This window comes from Myotis nattereri (assembly GCF_964212035.1).
Source record: "Myotis nattereri genome assembly, chromosome: 6".
NCBI classification, from domain to species: domain Eukaryota; kingdom Metazoa; phylum Chordata; class Mammalia; order Chiroptera; family Vespertilionidae; genus Myotis; species Myotis nattereri.
The window spans coordinates 5,914,203-5,933,977 of NC_138081.1; the positions used below are offsets into that span (position 1 = coordinate 5,914,203).

The window sequence follows — 19,775 nt, forward strand, 5'->3', positions numbered from 1 at the left end:
CTAGTACACTGCTGGTGAGAATGCAGATTGGGGTAGCCATTATGGGAAACAGTATGGAGTTTCCACAAAAAATTAAATACGGAACTTCCATTTGGCCCAGTGATACCACTTCTATGGTTATATCTTAAGAAACCCGAAACACCAATCAGAAAGAATGTATGCACCCCTATGTTCATAGAAGCACAATTTACAATAGCAAAGATCTGGAAACAGCCCAAGTGCCCATCAGTAGTAGATGGTACGTTTATACCATAGAATACTGTACAGCAGTAAAAAATAAGTATTTCTTTTCCTTCAGGACAGCATGGATGGATCTGGAGAGTATTATGCTAAGTGAAATAATCCAGTCAGAGAAAGACAAGTATTACATGATCTCAGACATATGTGGGATCTAATGAACAAAATAAACTGATGAATAGAATAGATCCAGAGACATAGAAGCACGAAACAGACTGCAGAATCTCAAAGGGAAGACAGGGGAGGGTGGGTAAGTAGGAAGAGATCAACTGAAGAACTTGTATGCATACCTATACTAATAATAGTGGAATATGCAAATTGTCCAGGACACCATCACATTAACAGTAATGACCTAACAGCAGGCTGCGTGGGGGCGACCAGGTTGGCAGGGGGCAGTTGGGGGCGACCAGGCTGGCGGGGGGGGCAGTTAGAGGGGACCAGGTCAGCAGAGGGGGGCAGTTGGGGCAAACAGGCTGGCGGGGGGGGGGGGGGTGGTAGTTAGGGGCAACCAAGCTGGCAGGCAGAGGCGGTTAGGGGTGATCAGGCTGGCGGGGGGTGGGGGGGGCAGTTAGGAGCCAGCGGTCCCAAATTGTGAGAGGGATATCCGACTGCTGGTTTAGGAGAGGGTGCAGGCTGGGCTGAGGGAACCCCCCCACCACCACCACGCATGAATTTCATGCACCGGGCCTCTAGTATATATATGCATAACCCATGGGCACAGACAATAGGGTGGTGAAGGCCTGGGGTGGGGGTGTGGTTGGGCTAGAAGGGGTCAATGTGGGGAAAAGGGGACATCTGTAATACTTTCAACAATAAAGATAAATTTAAGAAATATAAAACTGCATTTTCTTGTGAACTTGTATGGTTTTCTAATATATTTTATGTAGTAATCTTTTTATTTTTTAATATAGTAATCTTATGTCAGTATAAATATTGCAAATGCCTTCTTCCATTTGCAGCTCATCAGTTAACACAGATTCCTCCCTGAATAGATTTATACACAGATTCCCCTCTGAATAGATTTAATTTTGGCCTTTAAAACCCTATGGTTTGAGCTTTTATGATCTTAAGAAATCCTTTCTAACCACAGGCAGTTACAATTTTTGCCGGAACATAAAGTGTTAAGGTAATACCCCACTTTCTCAATGGGAAACTTTTCTACATGCCAAACACTGTTCTAAGCATCTGACAGATAGTAACTTAATTAAGCTTCACATCAATCCCATCAATCCTACTGTTATCATCATTTCTAAAGAAAGCAAGATATGCAAAGCATATGCAAAGTAGGTTAGCCCCAGGAGTCATGTGCCCGGCCCTAGGGCCCCACTATGGGCCCAGGTGGCACTTTCAGTTCTACCTGGACCAGCCGCTGGGAGAACAGACGGTTTGGAAGGACACATGAATTCCGGGCCCTTCCAGGCTGCTCAGATATCACTTCAGGAGTGTACTTGTACTGTTTTCACAGAAATGACATGACAGAGTCAGAACAGCATCTGGCCTGGCCGGAGTGGCGCAGTTGGGGAGGAGGGGGGTCCCCCCGACCCCCAACCTTGTGTGTAACCGGGACCCCATGCACCAGGAGGTCTGATTTCCAGTCAGGGCACATGCCCAGTTTGTGGGTTGATCCCCAGTAGTGGGCGTGCAGGAGGCTTCATCAATTCTCATTACTGATGTTTCTATCTCTCTCTCCCGCCCCCTTCCTCTCTCTAAAAAAAAAAATCACCATCGCCGGTTTGGCTCAGTGGATAGAGCATTGGCCTATGGACCAAAGGGTCCCAGGTTCGATTCTGGTCAAGGGCACGTGCCTCGGTTGCAGGCTCCTCTCTGACCTGGGCCCTGGTCAGGGCGCATGCCAGAGGCAACCAATCGATGTATTTCTCTCACGTCGATGTTTCTCTTTGTCTTTCCCTCTCTCTTCCACTCTTTCTAAAAATCAATGGAAAAATATCTTCAGGTAAGGATTTAAAAAAATCAATAAAAACAAGAGTAACATCTGAGGCTTACTTTGCCACTCCTGCACCCGTTTCCGGGTGATGGCGAAGGTGGAAGGGAACCTACACTTCTCAAGGCAGTGAAGTGCAAAAATGCCCACAGCAAAAACCCCAGCACTGTGTGCGCCCGGGACCAGGAAGCAGCTCTGCATTCACGCCTCACAGTCGCAGGCGCTGGCGGGGATGGAAGCATCACGTGGTGCTGAGACCGGGACGGAGGCAGCTAGGAGCCAGGGGGTTCCCATTCCCCCACCCCCACCCCCCAAGGTTCAGGTTAAGGCACGTTGAATTTGACATGACAACTCACTCAAGTTAAGATATCCAGAAACAAACACCATGAGTTAAAAAAGGAGCCACACCAACAAAAAGTAATGAGATTTATTGCCTTGAAGTGGGAAGGATAGTGGTCACGATAGAAAGGCCACTGGGTTCCCTGGGATGCAGGCCGGGGTAGCACAGCCCCAGCTGAGAAACCTGCACACACATGAACACACATGCACACGCACGTGCACAGATACACGAACACACATGTGCATAGAAGGCCCAGGGGAGGCCCAGAGCCTTCTGCTCTGAGGAGGAGCGATGCTGGGCAGGCTGTGAGGAACGGGAGCAGCCCCTGCTGGGATGGCCCAGGTGCTGGCATCAGACTCGGATCAGGAAGTCAGTCTGAGGAGAGAAGGACGGGGAAAGCCATCAGAGGGACCCCCTCCTCCCCAAACAGTTGATCTCTCCTTGCCCCTCATGTCCGCACCCTTCCTGCAGCTCCCATCACTCCTCAGCCACTGAAAGCCATCCCTGCGACCCCCCACCCTGTGTGTAACCGGGACCCCAAGCAGGCGATGCCCATGGAGCTGATACAGCCCCGCCACCCGAGGGCCCGAGGGCCACTCTCAGTCCTCCCCAGGCCCAGGAGAACCCGGGCAGGGCCGCCAGCCCTCCGGCCCCCAACGTACCGCCTGAGCAAGGCTTCCGGAAGTGGATGATGAGGACCAAGCCAACGAGGATGCCCAGCACACCCAGGCCGAAGGCCACGCCGCACAGCACATTCTCCAGCAGATCGGAGGGCAGCGGGTTGTGGGGCACTGGAGACAAAGGGGAGCAGGCGGGCCCTGAGACCTGGCCAGGGAGCCCCCACCCTGGGAATGATGTGGGTGTCTGGGCTGACAAGGGAGAAACTGAGGCGTGAAAGACTGAGACTGGACTAAACAAGGTCCAAGTGGAGAAGGAGGCTCCGTGGGCCTGTCCCCTTTTGCCCCCAGTGAGCCCGGCTCCAGGGAGGAGGGTCTCACCCCAGTAGGCAACCGCTGTGTAGCCGTCAATCTCATGAGTGACAATGCAGGAGAAAAGGTCCGAGGGTGCCGGGGTGAAGTTTAAGTAAGAAAAGGCCTGGAAGCTGAGTCCATCGAGGGCGGAGACGAAAGTGGGCCCAGCGCCCTCCACGGGGGCCAGGTGGCGCTGCCAGGCCACCGTCAGCGTGGGCGGGAAGAGGTTGCTGACAAAGCAGACCAGCGTGTTGGGCTTGCCGAACTCCAGGGGCTTCAGCGTGAACACCTCGACCACGGGGAACCCTGGAGGGACAGGTGGACAGACAGAAGGGACGCTTTAGGGAGCCAGTGTTTGGAGGGGGCGTGGCATACAGAGGGGAGGGCAGAGACCTCCATGCGGCGGGCTTTGGGGGGAGGTAGGGGGCGCTGGGCTCTGAGGTCTTCTAGGCAAGAAGCAGAGCTGGACCTAGAGGCAGAGCCAGGCCCGGGCCGCTGCGGCCGCCCCCTGGCTTCCTGCAGCTCTTCCTGTCCAGGCCCCTGCGTGCCCTCTGATCTCCAGCTGCTTCTCACAGAACAGCGGCAGGTCCCCGTCTATCCTGCTGAGCACAGCCCCAGCGCCCACATCTCCAATGGTCGGCAAACTCATTAGTCAACAACGATTGAAATTTCTTTTGAGAGCCAAATTTTTTAAACTTAAACTATATAGGTGGGTACATTGTTATTAACTTAATCAGGGTGCTCCTAAGGCTTAGGAAGAGCCACACTCAAGGGGCCAAAGAGCCGCATGTGGCCCGCGAGCTGCAGTTTGCCGACCACGACCAGGGCCTGCTTCTGCCGACTTCAAGTCTAACTCACCCTGGGGACGCGCCAATCTAGGCCCCTGTCTTTGGACCCCCACAGAGACAGGCGCAGCCCGTGGCTGGGAGAAAACCCAAGGACCGGGCAGAACCGGAGCCCCAGAGGTGGGGGGCTGGTGTACAGATTAATGAGGTTCCGAATGCAGCTCCCACCCCACAACCCCAAAACCCTGACCTCTAGACACCGGGATTTGCCCTTCCAGCTGCGGGCCTACTTCCTGGACCATGGCTTGGCAGAATGCTTTGTCAAAGAAAATGGTGGAGGCATCTCCAGACTTCTGTGCCCAGTCAGCAAACTCAGGCAGGCGAGGCACGCGGGTGTTCTGGGAAAAGTCGAAGGAGAAGAGCTGGTCCTCGTCGTAGACCTCGGAGAACCCCACGCCCGGGCTCCAGTCCTGACAGTACACCGTGTGCTGGAACGTGTGGTTCTGCAGGCCAGCCCGCCACCCTGCGGCTGCTGCGGAGGAGACAGGGCGGGTCAGGTCTGCAGCCCTGGAGGGGGGAGCCCCTCTAGTGTCTGTTATCTGGGCTCTCCCGCCCACTGGGATCTCTCCAAACTACCTCTGCCATAAAAAGGCCAGCGTCTGAAGTCTGCATCTAAAGTGTCGCTGCTGGCGGCCGAAACCCGGCTCGCGCCCTGGGAGACCTTTGTCTAATTCCTGGGCCACCCTAGTGAATGGGGGGGGGGGGCGGGCTTGGAAGGGAGGGTGAAGGAACGGCCACGCCCTCCCCAGGCTGTAGGTGACACTGCTCCCTCCTCCCCCCACACGTGCTGAACTGATAAACAGTCTCCAGGCTTCTTTGCAGCCACCTCACTGGCCCCCGAAAACGGCTTCCCCTCGCTCCACCATCCAGCCCTGGCAACGACAGGACTGGGGAAGTGACTCCGGAGCTGCAAGAAATAAGCCCTCGTCTTTGAAACTTCTGGCAGAAATCCCGCCAGTGAGCAGGATACCTACCCAATCCCCAATCCCAAGAATAATAGGCATTCAGAGTAAGAGGGAGCTTCCAGATTATTCTCCCACCCTGCCCCATCCTTTCCAGGGAGGGAAATCAAGGAAGACTTTTCAAGAATTGCAGGGTGAGTTGATGCCCGAGTTGGTGGCTCCTGCGTGGAGCCGTGGAAATAACATTTGCTTTGCTCGAATCCCAGCGCTACCACCTCCCAGTGTATGAACTTACAGGAGTTACTCGAACTCCGAGTCTCACTTTCTTCATCTGCAAAATGGATATAATAATCTCTGCTTCAAGAAGCTCTTCCATGAAATGTGTAAAGTTCCCCTGACAGCTTGCCATCCATCCACAGTAGCTCTGTCCCGATTCTGCTAGTCTCCACTACCCGGCAGTACTTCCCACCATTTACAAAGCGCGGGCTCTCCTCCAGGGCTCTGGGTGGGCACTGGCGCCAAGGGGAGGTGCTGTCATACCTGGAGGGGTGGCCCGGGAGTGGGGCAGCAGCCACAGGAGGTGCAGCAGCTGCAGCAGCGCAGGTCCAGGTCGAGGGCCCCGCACAGGATCCATCCTTCACCCACACCGCGGGCAGGAGCTGCCCCCAGCCGCCCAACTCCCTCCCAGACCCTGTTCCGCCAGCTCACTTCCAATAGTGTCCCTGCCCCTTTGGCTAACCAATCACAGGAGGGAACGCTCCAACATCACCAGTCGCTGGGGAGAGAGGCCTGGGGCCAGCAACCTCCTGAAGAGGGCTTTCCCAGGCCAGAGCAGGGTGTGTCACTGGGCTGGGTAGGGGAGCAGGGACGTCTGCCTCCTGGTGGGGGCCCCTCCGGTGCCTGCTCAGCCTCAGCCAGGGGTCTCGCCCCAGCCAGCGCCCGCGGCGAAGCTCCTCGTCCCGCAGCAAACCCCTGGCGCTCCGCGTTCCCTCCCATCATTAGCTCCAGTGCGTTCTGGAGCCAGAAAATACAAAGGCAAATTCCTGCTTTCAAAGAACTTATAGACTAGTGGGGGGAGAGGGTCAACGAATAAATACACAACATTGTAATTAAGTTTAATTAAAACGTGCCGAGTGGTTTTGGAAGCAGTCATTGTATGACGGTGAAGGAACAGGACGGCTTCTAAGGGTCTTGAAGAAAAAACAGTTTGACAACAGGACGTGAGTGAAGAGAAGAGCGTTCCAGGTCAAGGGATGGGCAAGTGCGTAAAGTCAGAGCCCCAGAGCCCCTTCCTGTGACGCCTCCGTGCAGCTGGAGCGGGTGTGTGGACACTGCTCGCGCCTCCCTGTCCGGTCCTGGGAGGCTGGGGAGTGCTCAGGTGGAGCTGGGAACGCAGGCCAGAACAGGCCACAGGGAAAGCCCGGCTTTTACTTGGCAGACGATGGAGATATTAAAACTGACACGTGCACAACCATTTCAACCTTCAAAAAGAACTGTTCCAATATTTCAAACACTGGACTGGAGCTTAGAGAGAATTGAGGCAAAACTGCTGATCACGAGTCTGTAGTATGAGATCAAATAAAAAGTGGCCCACACACTGCCCTCTTGCAGCGACATAGCAACGGCCCAGGCGACAAATGCTAAGATCCTGAGTTAAGTCACGAGGGGAGGAGGTGGGGGGATCGAATACTGAGATAATTAAGAAGTAGAATCTAAAGGGCTTGGCTAGTGTTAGCTGTGGGAAGGGGAGCTGGAGTCAGGGGTAACACCCGGCTTTCTGACTGGGTGGCGGGTGAGCCACGATGGACAGATCTGAGGTAGAAAAAAAACGCCATAAACGCAGGTTTGATAAAGAGGAGAATGAATTCAGGTTTGCACGTGTTGACTTTGAGATGCCCGTGGGAGGGCGACGCAGGAGGTGTGAGGTTTGTGGGTGTGGATGTCCGCTTTGGGCTGAAGGACCTTCATTTGAGAGGCGTAAGTGTTGAAGCAGAGGTGGTGGACGAGATCACCCAGTGAACTGTGCAGACGCGCGGGGAGGGGACACGGTCTGCACCAGCTCCAACCCCAAGCCTCACGCCAGTCGGGATCCGGATCCAGTCAGGAGCACATAGCCACGCTAGCTTTTCCAGGCTGGGTTTACTATCGAGAATCCGTTGCAAAGGCAAGAAGTGCAAAAGGGAAACAGAGAGTGGCTGGGGTGCACACAGGAGGAATACCCGGACGTCAGAAGCCGCTGTGGCCTGAGCTGGAACCGTGTCTGCACCTCTGTTGCCCGGGGGACATACTGTCATAGTCGGCTCTGGATCTACTGGAACACTGTCATCCCCAGCAAGGCTGGCTCACCGAGAAGGTACTTCCTCTGCCCAGACTCGCCTGTTCTTGCTGCTGCTGTAACTACCTGCTGTGCCTACCTGCTACTGCGTCTGTTAGAGACAAAGCGGGAAGCTTCCGGTTTCTCCTGCCTGCGGGGCTGTCTCCCACGGGAGCCAACTGGCCAGGAGGCTGGAAGCACACGCCTTGCAGACTCCTCGGCCGGCCCAGCCGCCCAGAGCACCTGCAGGGGGCGCGCCAGGCGCCGACACTGCCTGGTAACCAGGGCACTGAAATGCACTAGCTTGTGAGAATCTGGCGGCATTCTCCAGGGAATGAGAACAAGGAAGGCTCCCGTGAAGAGAAACAGAGGCGTCCCCTGAAGAAGGGCAAGGCCAGCCAGCATCGTCAAGTGCCTCTCAGAGGGACTGGAAACTGTGCTTCGATTTGGAGAGTGTGAGATGGTTGATGGATTTATGGAGAGCAATTTCACCGTGTGGTGGGAGCGCTCCAGATGGTGGTGGGCTGAGAAGTGGGAGGCGAGGCAGAAGCTGTCAGCGTATAGCTGCAAGTTTGCTAGAGAAGAAAAGGGAAAGACAGAAGGGGTGGGGGAAGACGCAGGCAGAAAGAACTCATGTGGCAATTAAGTAATCTTAGAAAGTAATCTATGTGAATACGGCCCATCTATGTTTCTGAGACTTTCAAAATCCATATTCCCTTTAGAAAAGCAAATGACAGCAATAAGAGCCCAAAACAAAAAAAAAAGCCATGGCCTCCGGGATATTCCGAGATGGGCGTGGGTGTGTGGGGGGAGGCAGCGTGCCAGGGCCGGAGCAGCGTTTGGAAACCCCTGTGGTACACTCGGAACACAGAGCGTTTCCCAATGCCCCGCCTTTTGCGGACTAACCCACGTTAGTGGCTGTGGTGAAGGTTCAGGCCCCTAGGAAAGCAGGAAGGCTGTGAGGTGCCAGGCCGGAGGGGGAGACGTATGGCAGCACCAGGGTGTCGGCAAACTTCTGCTTAAAGGACCAAATAGCAAATGCTTTCGGCTTTGTGGTTGGTGCACTCCATCTCGGTCCCGTGACTAGCCAGGCTCCACACAGCCCCAGGCAGCACGAAAGAGCAAGGCCATGCCCGCTCCCTCCTCCTCCTGCTTCTTGGGCCTCTCCGACTTCTTCCTGGACTACTTTCTTTCGCTATTTTTCACATATCGGTGTCCCTGGGGTTTTGTTCTTAACCTTCTTTTTACTTAAAGACACTGGAATTTAAATGTCATATAACTTCCATGATCATGAAATATAACGGGTTTTTTTCCAACCATTTAAGAATGTTAAAACGGTTCTGCCATATAAAAACAGACAATGGGAGGGATTTGCTCACAGACCACAGTTTGCTAAACACTGTTGTATGCATGTGGCCAGAACCGGGAGGGAGACCCAAAATAAACTCACGCTCCAAAGAAGACCCCCATTGGCCCTTGGGGATGAGAACTGGTTAATGACACTTTATGTCCCAGTTACAACAGATGGTTTGGAAGGTCTGTGTGTTTCAAGGGGGTGGGTGGGGGGTGGCACCAGGAGAGGGATGCATACAGCAGACACTGCGGCTCATCTGGGTGGGAGGAATGAGGCAAAGGCTAGAGAAGGGCAAGACCCGTGTGAGAACCATAACCCCCATCACCAGGACAAGAGTGAGGTTTGGCTAACTCCTCCCTCTCTTGGTATAAATGACAAAAAGTTCAAACACTTATAACTACCCTTCCCTCTATGTACTCCCTCTTCCCATCAGGGCCTTCTAACAACCTCCAGAACAGACGATCTCAAAGACGGTCTCTACGTTTGGGGAAGTGATAACCGGGGCAGGAGAGGAGCAAAGTGGCAGTCGGGCCTCCCAGACCCTGTCCACCCTGGCCTTCAGATATGAATGCCTGAGGACGCCCGCGTGCCACCAGAACCAGCCGCGGCTTTGACACCCAGCTCTCCCATCCTGTTTTCCCTGGCAAATCTTCTGAACCATCTCTCCCCTCTCATACTTGCCATTTAATCCTTAACCCTCCACAATGGAATTATCACGAGTATTTTTGTGTTGCTAAATCACATGGACTCTTCCCAGTCTCAGCAACATTTGACACTGTTGGCCAGGCCTCCTGCCTACCCTTTTGACATCCAGATGGCGCTCTCTCCTGGCGGCTCCTCCCATTCTCTGGCGTCCTCTGTCTCCTTCGAGCACTCCTTCCTTTCAGCTACCCTTTAAGTGTTGGTGTCCCAGGAGGCGTGTCCTCAACCGGCTCTCTGACACTGTCCGTGTCCGGGATGGCGTTTACTCCCACACCCCTTACCACCGACTGGCTGACATTGTCCAACCTACCCCTTTGATCAGCTCTGCTCTGATTCACACCCCTTGTCCCCAGCTGCCTGTGTGGCTCCATTTGGATGTCGATGACAGCAGTTCTCAGACTGTATTCTGCACAAAAGTCTCCCTCAAGAAATTTTTCTTTATTTTTTTAAAATATATTTTATTGATTTTTTACAGAGAGGAAGCGAGAGGGATAGAGAGCTAGAAACATTGATGAGAGAGAAACATCAGCTGCCTCCTGCACACCTCCTACTGGGGATGTGCTCGCAACCAAGGTACATGCCCTTAACCGGAATCGAACCTGGGACCCTTCAGTCCACAGGCCGATGCTCTATCCACTGAGCCAAACCAGTTAGGGCCTCAAGAAATTTTTAAGTGTATTTTTTATTTTAAAATGTATTTCGACATCAAACACATTTGCATAATAATTATGCAATAATTTATTGCATTTAATAAGGCTTTTTTGGTTATAAGCGATAGAAACCAATTCTGGCTAACTTAAATTTTTTAAAATATATTTTTATTGATTTCAGAGAGGAAGGGAGAGATAGAAACATCAATGAGAAAGAATCATTGATTGGCTGCCTCCTGCACGCCCCACACTGGGGATTGAGCCCACAACTCAGGCATGTGCACTGACCAGAATCGTACCATGACCTCCTGGTTCATAGGTTGATGCTCAACCACTGAGTCACACCTAATTTAATTTTTTTTTTTAATCAGTGAACTGTACATTTTATATATTTTTTAATTTTATATTTATTGATTTTTTTTTAGAGAGAAAAGGAGAGGGAGAGATAGAAACATCAATGATGAGAATCATTGATCGGCTGTAGTCTGCAGGCCGACCCTCTGTCCACTGAACCAAACTGGCTAGGGCAGGGGTGGGCAAACGTTTTGACTCAAGGGCCACAATGGGTTCTTAAACTGGACCGGAGGGCCGGAACAAAGGCATGGATGGAGTGTTTGTGTGAACTAATATAAATTCAAAGTAAACATCATTACATAAAAGGGTACGGTCTTTTTTTTTTTTAGTTTTATTCATTTCAAACGGGCTGGATCCGGCCCGCGGGCCGTAGTTTGCCCACGGCTGGGCTAGGGCCTAACTTAAATTTTTAAATGGCAATTTATTAGAAGGACACTGAGTGAGCTTATGAAATCAAGAGTGGAATAAGCTAGCCCCAGGGAGGGGAGCCCTGGGCCCCAGCAGCAGGGGTAAGTTGCCATTAATATGCCTCACCTTCAAGGACCTCCAGCCTCTAGCTTTCACGGTTCACAGTGCTGGGCGAGACAACCCGACTAGCCCAGCTTGTATTAAGCCGGTACCTCCACATCAATCAGCTGTGGCCAGGCACAGCACCTCTATGCAGCAGAGCTATTTCCAAAGCAGGGAGAAATCATCACGAACCAAACAAGCACCCCAACACCGCTCTCTTGAACGTACAGCATCCCAGTTGCACGAGGTCACCTAAGCACAAGCGGGGTGGAAGCTGCATTAGGCTCAGGCAGCATTGCTCAGGAGCTGCTGGGGGAGACGTCTTCTATAACAGATTTCCTTTGGATCTATAACTAAAATGCTTTTTTAAAATTCTACTAGAAAAAAGTTCAAACATACACAAGAGAAGAATCTAATAAACTCCTATGTACTCTCATAAGTTTCAACAATTTTCAACATTCTGAGTCTTCCATTCATGTTTCATTTGTTCTCCTGTTCCACACACTTTTCCCCCTGTATTTTACAGAAATTCTGTCATTATAGTCCACGAGGAAATATTTCTAAGGGAATCTATAATAGATGATAAATTTTCTTTACGATAACTATAATACTCTCACCAAAAACAATCACCTAACTTCATTTAACGTAATGTGTTTTCCCCCCAATTATCTAAAAAATTTCTAAAAGATGTTTTAAATGAAAAGCAGTGTCTTATGGTTTTTAAACTGTGCTTTCATTTCTTTAAAAATTGGTGAGCCCTAACCGGTTTGGCTCAGTGGATAGAGCATCGGCCTGTGGACTGAAAGGTCCCAGGTTCAATTCCGGCTAAGGGCATGTACCTTGGTTGCAGGTACATCCCCAATAGGAGGTGTGCAGGAGGCAGCTGATCGATGTTTCTCTCTCATCGATGTTTCTAACTCTCTATCCCTCTCCCTTCTTTGTGAAAAATCAATAAAATATATTTTTTAAAAATTTGTGAGTTTTCTATTTTATATTGTCTCATAAACCCCTCTTGATGGTTCAATGATGAATTCTAATAGACAAATTAAGTTGAACAATTACTACTCTGAATGCACCTCCATCTCAAAATTTACAAAACCAAACTCATCACCTTTCCTTCCCAACGTGTTCCCACTCATATTCAAGACCTTCATAGCTTAACTATCCAGCCAATTATCTGAGCTACAAATGTGAGCCAACCTCATTTTCCTCAAACCTTCTCATCTCATTGTTTGCCAAGTCCTACCACCTCTCCATAGCTCTTAAACCTGCCCTTCCTTTTCTTTCCATTCCCACTGGCTCAGGCCATCATTGGTTTCTTCCTTGGATTATGGCAACTTTCTTATAATTGTTTCTCTGTCCCCAGTCTCATTGTTATCTTCCAGTGCTGCTAAAGGGTTGTTTTTATTATGCATATTCAGTCACATCATTCTTTTGATCTGGACCCTACTTAACCTACCTCTATATTCCTATGGGACGAAACCTCACCTCCCTCGGGAAGCCTTCAGGGCACTGAACAGAGATTAGTGCACAGCGTCTTCAGTGTGCTTCCCAGCACCCTGTGCCTGCCACTGCCGTCGTTTTTATTCTTCTCTCCTATTCCTGTCTGCTTCACAGTCACCTGACCCCCACTGCAAGATCCTTAAGGGCTCATGTCATATTCTTTTTTACCTTCTTGGCATCTACCAAGAAGACCCACCAAGCGACTGCCCATTGGACGAGTAAATAGGCTGCTAGTGCCCTGGCTGGTGTGGCTCAGTGGTTTTGTGCCATCCTGTGCACTGAAGGGTCCTGAGTTCGATTCCCAGCCAGGGCACATGCCCAGGTTTCAGGCTTGATCCCCGGTAGGTGTGTATGTGGGAGGCAGCCAATCAATGCTTCCCTCTCACATCAATGTTTCTCTTGCTCTCTAAAATCAATAAAAACATTTTTTTAAAATAAATTCAAATGGGCTGCTAGTTAGTTACTGAAGGTGTTGAAGCTGAGCCTGGAAGCCTTCAAACTTTATTTAGCAAATATTTATTGACCACCCTCTATACACCTGGAACTTTGCTGAACACCAAACACCTACCATCTAATCCTATATAATAAAAGGCTAATATGCAAATTGTCCCCACAGGCGGGAGTTCGACCGACTGGAAGTTAGTTGTGCGCTGACCACCAGAGGGCAGCACGGAACATGGTGGGCATCGGTGACCCAACACTGGCAATGGATGGCAGCGGAGAAGCTGCCGGCCCCTATGGGCCCCAACAAGAGCAGGACTGCGGTGGGATGGTGGAGCAAGTGAGCGGGCAGTGCCAGGCCAAGGCGGGTGCAAGTGGGGGCCCCGATTGCCCCACCAGTTGCCCCACAGATCAGCCCTGATTGCCGGCCAGGCCTAGGGACCCTACCCATGCATGAATTTCGTGCACCGGGCCTCTAGTTGTAATATAAAGGGACATTAAGTAAATAAATCTATAAAAGCAAATTGGAAAAGATACTATGAAGAAAAATAACTCTGATTCCCTAAGAGAGACTAACTGGAGTTGGGGACCACCTGATATTGAGATGGGATCTGAAGATAAGAGTTAGGCAGGGTGGGAAGAGTGCACCAATGGAGGAAACAGCATGTGTAAGGCCTTAAGGCAGGAAAGGGGCTGGCTCCTTCTAGGAAGTGAGGAGGGCCCATGTGGCTGGAGCACAGTCAGCGACAGCAGATGAGCCAGAGGCAGGGGGACCTTGTGGACCACAGAGTTAGTTCTGATGCTGCAACTACTTTATCCTCTTCATCTCATGCGTGAATGTGCTAAGGTGGCTGACCCACCTCCAGTCTCTCCAAAGCCAACCCATGTAAATCTTCCTACAAAGGTAGCTCTCACTTCCCCAATCAAAAAACTTAAATAGCCCTTCCTCTGTACTACATTCAGTCTGACTTACTTGGCCTGGGTCCTCCATACTCTTGAGTTCTATCCCCGGATGACGGAAACTGCTCTCCAATATCAGTTGTGAGCCCCATACCAACTAGTGGTTGTTTCCCTTTCTTTATTCTGCCACATCCTGTGGGGTCTCACTTCCTCAACAATCAGAACAGGGGTGCTTAGCCTGCAGCCCACATGTCATAAAATCCAGGGGTCCATGAACCTGGATGGAATAAATAAGTCACCTTATTTTCAGTAACATCTAACTAAAATTTAGTTTTATGAGTGTAGAAAATGAATCTTTGTAGTAATAGCAGTATGTTAATGTTGTCATCAACAGAAATCATCATCAATTAATATTTTCATAACCACATATACAGACATCTCAAAATATCTCTACTTTACAATTATGGGAGTTGTTAGACCTGCCAATAAGTCATTTTATTTAATGTATGAGTTAAGAAACATATGTGTGATATTAAGAAAACACATATTTCCCTGATCAGTGTAGCTCAGTTGGAGTGTCATCTCATGCACCGAAGGGTCATGGGTTCGATTCCAGTCAGGGCACATACCCAAGTTGTGGGTTTGATCTCTGGTCGATGTTTCTCACATCCATGTTTCTCTCCCTCCCTTTAAAATAAATTTTAAGAAATCTTATAAAACATACATATATTACTAGACTACCACACATTTTAAAAAGATCTTGATAATTGTATATTTATGCATTTACAAATATTATTTGTTGGACACAGTCCAAAGGTGCCACCAAACGGCCAAAGAGGTCCACAGCACAAATAATCTTAAAAACTCATTTGACCCCTGGCTGGTTTCACTCAGTGGATAGAGCATTGGCCTGCGGAATGAAGGGTCTGGGGTTCAAATCTGGTCAAAGGCACATGCCTGGGTTTCAGGCTCGATCCCTAGTTAGGGGCATGCAGGAGGCAGCCAATCAATGATTCTCTCTCATCATTGATGTTTCTCTCTCTCTCTCCCTCTCCCATTCTCTCTGAAATCAATAAAAATATATTTTAAAAAAACTCATTTGACAAACATGACGTTCTCAATGGAGGACATCCTACTCATATTCCCTTGTTCTGCTTTTCCTTCCTTTTGGATGCTCTTCTGTTGGTTCCATTCCCTATTCTTGCTCCCTAGGGAGGGAACCCAAAGCCCAATCCTTGACCACAACTAAATTCAGTTTCCTACTTCCTCCCTTATAAATCTCACCTACCTTATAAATCAAACACTGCCCCAAGGATGACTCCCAAATCTACCTCTCCTAATGTTTTTCTCCAACCTCAATCCTGGATCTTAAACTTCCTGCTATGCTTAGCAACCAGAGTACACACCATCCAGCATCAGACCGCCTGGGTTCAAACCCCAGCTTGGTCGCTTACTAAAAGTGTGACTATGGGCAAATTATTGAACATCTCTCGTTTCAGTTGCTTCATGTGAAAAATGAGGGTGATGACAACAGTATCTACATTATCCTATATAATTAAGAGGTAATATGCAAATTGACCCTCACTCCATCACAAGATGGCTACACCCACAGTGGAGGCAGGGTTCCTATAACGAGCCCTAACGAGCAATCAGCAGGGACCTGAGACTGCGTGGCGCTGGACCTGAGGCTGCGCCCCCCCGCCTGGTGGGGTTTGACGGGGGACCTCAGGCTGAACCCCGCCGCCTGGCAGGGCTTGACGGGGGACCTCAGGCCACGCGCCCCACCCAGCACCGGGCCAGGGGATCTGAGGCTGCACCCCCAACCCAGCAGGGCTTGACGGGGGACCTGAGGCTGTGCCCCCCACCAGGCAAGGTTTGACAGGGGCCCTGAGGCTGCACCCCCAACCTGGTGGGGCTTGATGGGGGACTTGAGGCTGCGGCCCCCCCGCCTCCCCACCCGGCAGGGCTTAACAGGGCTAGGGCCGGCCAAGTCTGGATCTCACCCAATGGGGATCGGGCTGGCTGGGTCTGGTTCTCACATGATTTCGAGGTGCATGAGGGTGGGTGGAGACTTGACTCTGGGTCCCGCAGCATGCCCCAGACTCTGACAGGAGTAAGATTTTCATATACATTTTACTATCTTTCATCTCTGACTATATATATATATATATAAATATGCAAAGTGTCCCCTTGGTAGTTAGACCTACCGGGAGTTTGATTGATCAGCAGCCAGGGAAGGGAGGCCCTGGCCAGCAGCTGGCAGCCACTAGGGACCCTACCCATGCACAAATTTTGTGCACTGAGCCTCTAGTAGGGTTATAATGATTGAGTTAATACATATAAAGGACTTTTAACAGGGCCTGATACATGTCAAGTACTCAATAAATGTTAGCTATCACCAGTCTCATCTCATTCCAACCTGATAATTTCATCTTGTGGGTTTTAATATTTTATTGAATTTATTGCAGTGACATTGGTCAAAAAAAGTACAATTCTATAATACACCATCTGTGTATTGTATTGTGTGTTCACCATCCAAAGTCAAGTCTTTTTCCATCACCACTTATCCCGCCTTTACCCTCTTCATTTTGTGTTTATTAACAGGTATAGTGCTGGCTACTAGAAATATAGAGTTCCTATCCTACCACATAACCCTGATCAAGTCATTGCTCAAAAACTTCCAGTGGCTCCCCACTGAGTCCAAACTTAACAGCACTAGAAATCCTTCACAACATCACCTCAAATAAATTTACCTTCCAGGCGTCCCTCCTACTGCCTTACTGCTTGTAGCTTATATTCTCTTCTGGCCAGGCTGGACTGCCCTGCTGTGTAAAAATGACCGATGCCGTAATGCTTTGTCTTTCCTCACACCACCCCCATGGGATCTGTACGCCCGGAATGTGTATTTGGCGGCAATGATTGTGTCTTACTATGATTATTTCCCCAATACTATGTATGGTACCCCATAAACACATACATTACATTCTTACCTAAGTCCTATACTTACTTAAGCATCAATTTCTTTCAACATTTGCTCTCTTTGTGAGCACCTCATACTAGGCAGGTACTACGCCAGGAGCTGGGGTTTTATACCGGGGTGGGGTGGGGGGGGGGGGAAGACTACAACATGGCCCTATTCTCAAGATCAAAGTCTACTAAGGGAGAGGAACCCGTAATCACGCAAATGCCATTCACTGTGAAAGGCGCAATCACAAGGACACCAAGGAATGCGCAGTCAGTGAATTTGGGAGGCAAGAATAGGCTTTTCAGATGCTTTGGGGACTCGAATGGTTTGGAGAAAGGCCTATTACGTGTTAGACTGCAGTATGTGTAAAATACAAAGGCATAAAACAATGGTGTGTCTAGGGAATAGTAGTTCATTATGGCTGAAGTACGGGGCACAAGAGGAAGTGGTTAGACACAGGTTGAAGAGGAAGGCAGACCTTTCTGTCAAGTGCAAAAATTTGGATTTTATCCCCCATGCAATGAGGAATTAACATAGGGTTTAAGCCAGCGGTTCTCAACCTGTGGGTCGCGACCCCTTTGGCGGTCGAACGACCCTTTCACAGAGCTCGCCTAAGACCATCCTGCATATCAGATTTTTACATCACGATTCCTAACAGTAGCAACATTACAGTTATGAAGTAGCAACAAAAATAATTTTATAGTTGGGTCACAACATGAGGAACTGTATATAAAGGGCCAGAAGGTTGAGGACCACTGGTTTAAGCAGTAATGCATGGCCAGAGTTGTACTTTGGAAACCTCACTCATCACAGTGCAGAGGCAGAGAGAAAAATCTAGAGCAGCATTGTCAACAGGGCTTTCTGCAATGACGAAAATGTTCTATAATCGGTGCTGTCCAGCAGGTCAGCCATTAGCCACCTAATGAGACCTTGATATGTGGCCAGTGCAACTGAGTCACTACATTTAAAATTGTATTTAATGTTAACTTAAATAGCCACATGTAGCTAGTGGCTGCTGTACTGAACAGTGCAGCTTTAGTGACAAGAAAAACCAGTTAGGATGTAGCTCAGGTGATAGGAAAAGGACAGTGTGATTCAATAGATATTTTGGAGGCAAAGTGGTAAGTATAGTGGGTAGAAAGTTGTGAGTAAAAGAAACCAAGAACGCACTGTCAGATTCCAGGCTTTGTGACAGAACAGCGGCCATCAGCCAGGATAACACGGGAGCAGGTCTCCCAGGCGTACAGGTCACATCAATTCTGACCAAGTTGAAACGGTTGGGGGTTATCCAAGCGGTAATACTTAGTAGCAAGTTAAGCTCAGGAGAGCAGTCTGAACAAAAGGTACAGATTTGAGCTTGTCGTCACTGAATGAAATTACTAGAGAAGATGAACAGAACTAGAAGCAACCTGAAGCAACATCCTGGCAAACATCAACAGGTAGGAATAAAGGAGAGTTCATGAGGAGACGGAGAGGAACCGCTGGACAAGCAGGGAGAGACACCAGCAAGACCGGCCACAGAAATCAAGGGTGAGACTTTCAGGAAGGAAGCACGATCAAGTGTCAAATGCTTCAGAGAGGTCACTCAAGGTAAGAACTGAAAAGTGCCTCCTGCCTTTGCCAATTAGGAGGGCCTTGGTGCCCTCTGCCAGGAGTTTCCCTAGTGGAAGAGAGGGCAGAGAGGAAAATAGGTGATTTCAGGTCTTGACTGTGCAGGGGAGATAAGGTAAGAGTCTAAAGGGGTACAATAGTGATAAGGTTATTTTCTTTTCTTGGGGGGGGGGGGCTGGGAAACTTGTAGAATGGAGATGTTAAAAATGCCAATTTGTAGAAAATAGGTTAGCTTCAGAGTAATAGATAAGGTCAACCAGGTCAAAAGAAAAGGTATTTTCTTAAGCAGAAGAGAGGACTTCCAGGACAGTGGAACAGTCATGTGTGCGGACGGGAGGGAAAGCTGCGAGCTCTCGGGTGGCCCTCTGTTGCTATTGATGGGGAGGGCGGGGTTATGGACTCCAGAGCGAGCATTTACCTATACTCTGCGGGTCAAGGAAGAAACTGTTGTCTGTTAACGAGTAAAAGGTCTGCTTCAGGGGGCAGCTCAAACACTGTAACGTCCTAGATTAGCTTTTTATGGGATGGACTCAAGAGTAGAGGGCAAAGCCTTAAGGATAGGAACTATCCGTTTTAATTTCAGTGGTCGGGCACGAGGTGAGTGAAAAAGTGACCAGAAGGCCCGTAAGTCCTGGGGGGCGGGCAGGACTAGCAGGTCTCCACTAAGAAGTCTAGTTAGGCCCTGGCCGGTTTGCTCAGTGGACAGAGCCTCGGCCTGAAGGGTCCCCGGTTGTCAAGGGCACGTACCTCGGTTGCGGGCACATCCCCAGTGGCGGGGGGGGGGGGGGGGGGGTGCGGGAGGCAGCTGATCCATGTCTCTAACTCTCTGTGCCTCTCCCTTCCTCGCTGTAAAAATCAATAAATATATATATTTTTAAAAGTTTAGTTAGGTTCAGGGCAAGCGAGAGGCTGCAAAACTGCGTAAGTCAAAGGTGGAAACAAAACGCCCACAGCGCAGCGGCTTCTCATGCCCCCGCGGCGGGCACCACGGGTGACCGAGTCCTTGTCCCGCGGTCCAAGCCCGGGGGGGCCGCCCATCCTCCCATCCTCACACCCCGCACCCAGGCAGGCCCCGCTCTCCTCCACTGGCTTCCGGGGCGCGCATTTCCGCGGGGCGCGGGGCAGGGCAGGCCGAGCAGCACCTCCAGCCCGCGGGGCGCGGGGCAGGGCAGGCCGAGCAGCGCCGGGCGCGGGGCGCGGGGCAGGGCAGGCCGAGCAGCGCCGGGCGCAGGGC

General features: G+C 50.3%; 1 protein-coding gene across 2 annotated transcripts; it reads right to left on the reverse strand.

Moving 5' to 3' along the window:
* Positions 1–2,571: 2,571 nt before the first annotated feature.
* Positions 2,572–5,949, reverse strand: LOC308520891 (HLA class II histocompatibility antigen, DM alpha chain). Of its 2 annotated transcripts, XM_081093589.1 has the most exons (5): positions 5,778–5,949; positions 4,526–4,807; positions 3,518–3,796; positions 3,182–3,310; positions 2,572–2,894 (listed from the first exon to the last, which is right to left on the reverse strand). In XM_081093589.1, exons 1-5 carry the CDS (start codon positions 5,869–5,871, stop codon positions 2,890–2,892), a joined length of 789 nt encoding a protein of 262 aa, XP_080949715.1. In that variant the 5' UTR covers positions 5,872–5,949; the 3' UTR covers positions 2,572–2,889. The 2 variants fall into 2 exon arrangements, with proteins under 2 accessions (XP_080949715.1, XP_080949714.1); XM_081093588.1 differs by having other exon boundaries at positions 2,593–2,894; positions 3,182–3,796; positions 5,778–5,885.
* Between the last annotated feature and the right edge of the window lie 13,826 nt (positions 5,950–19,775).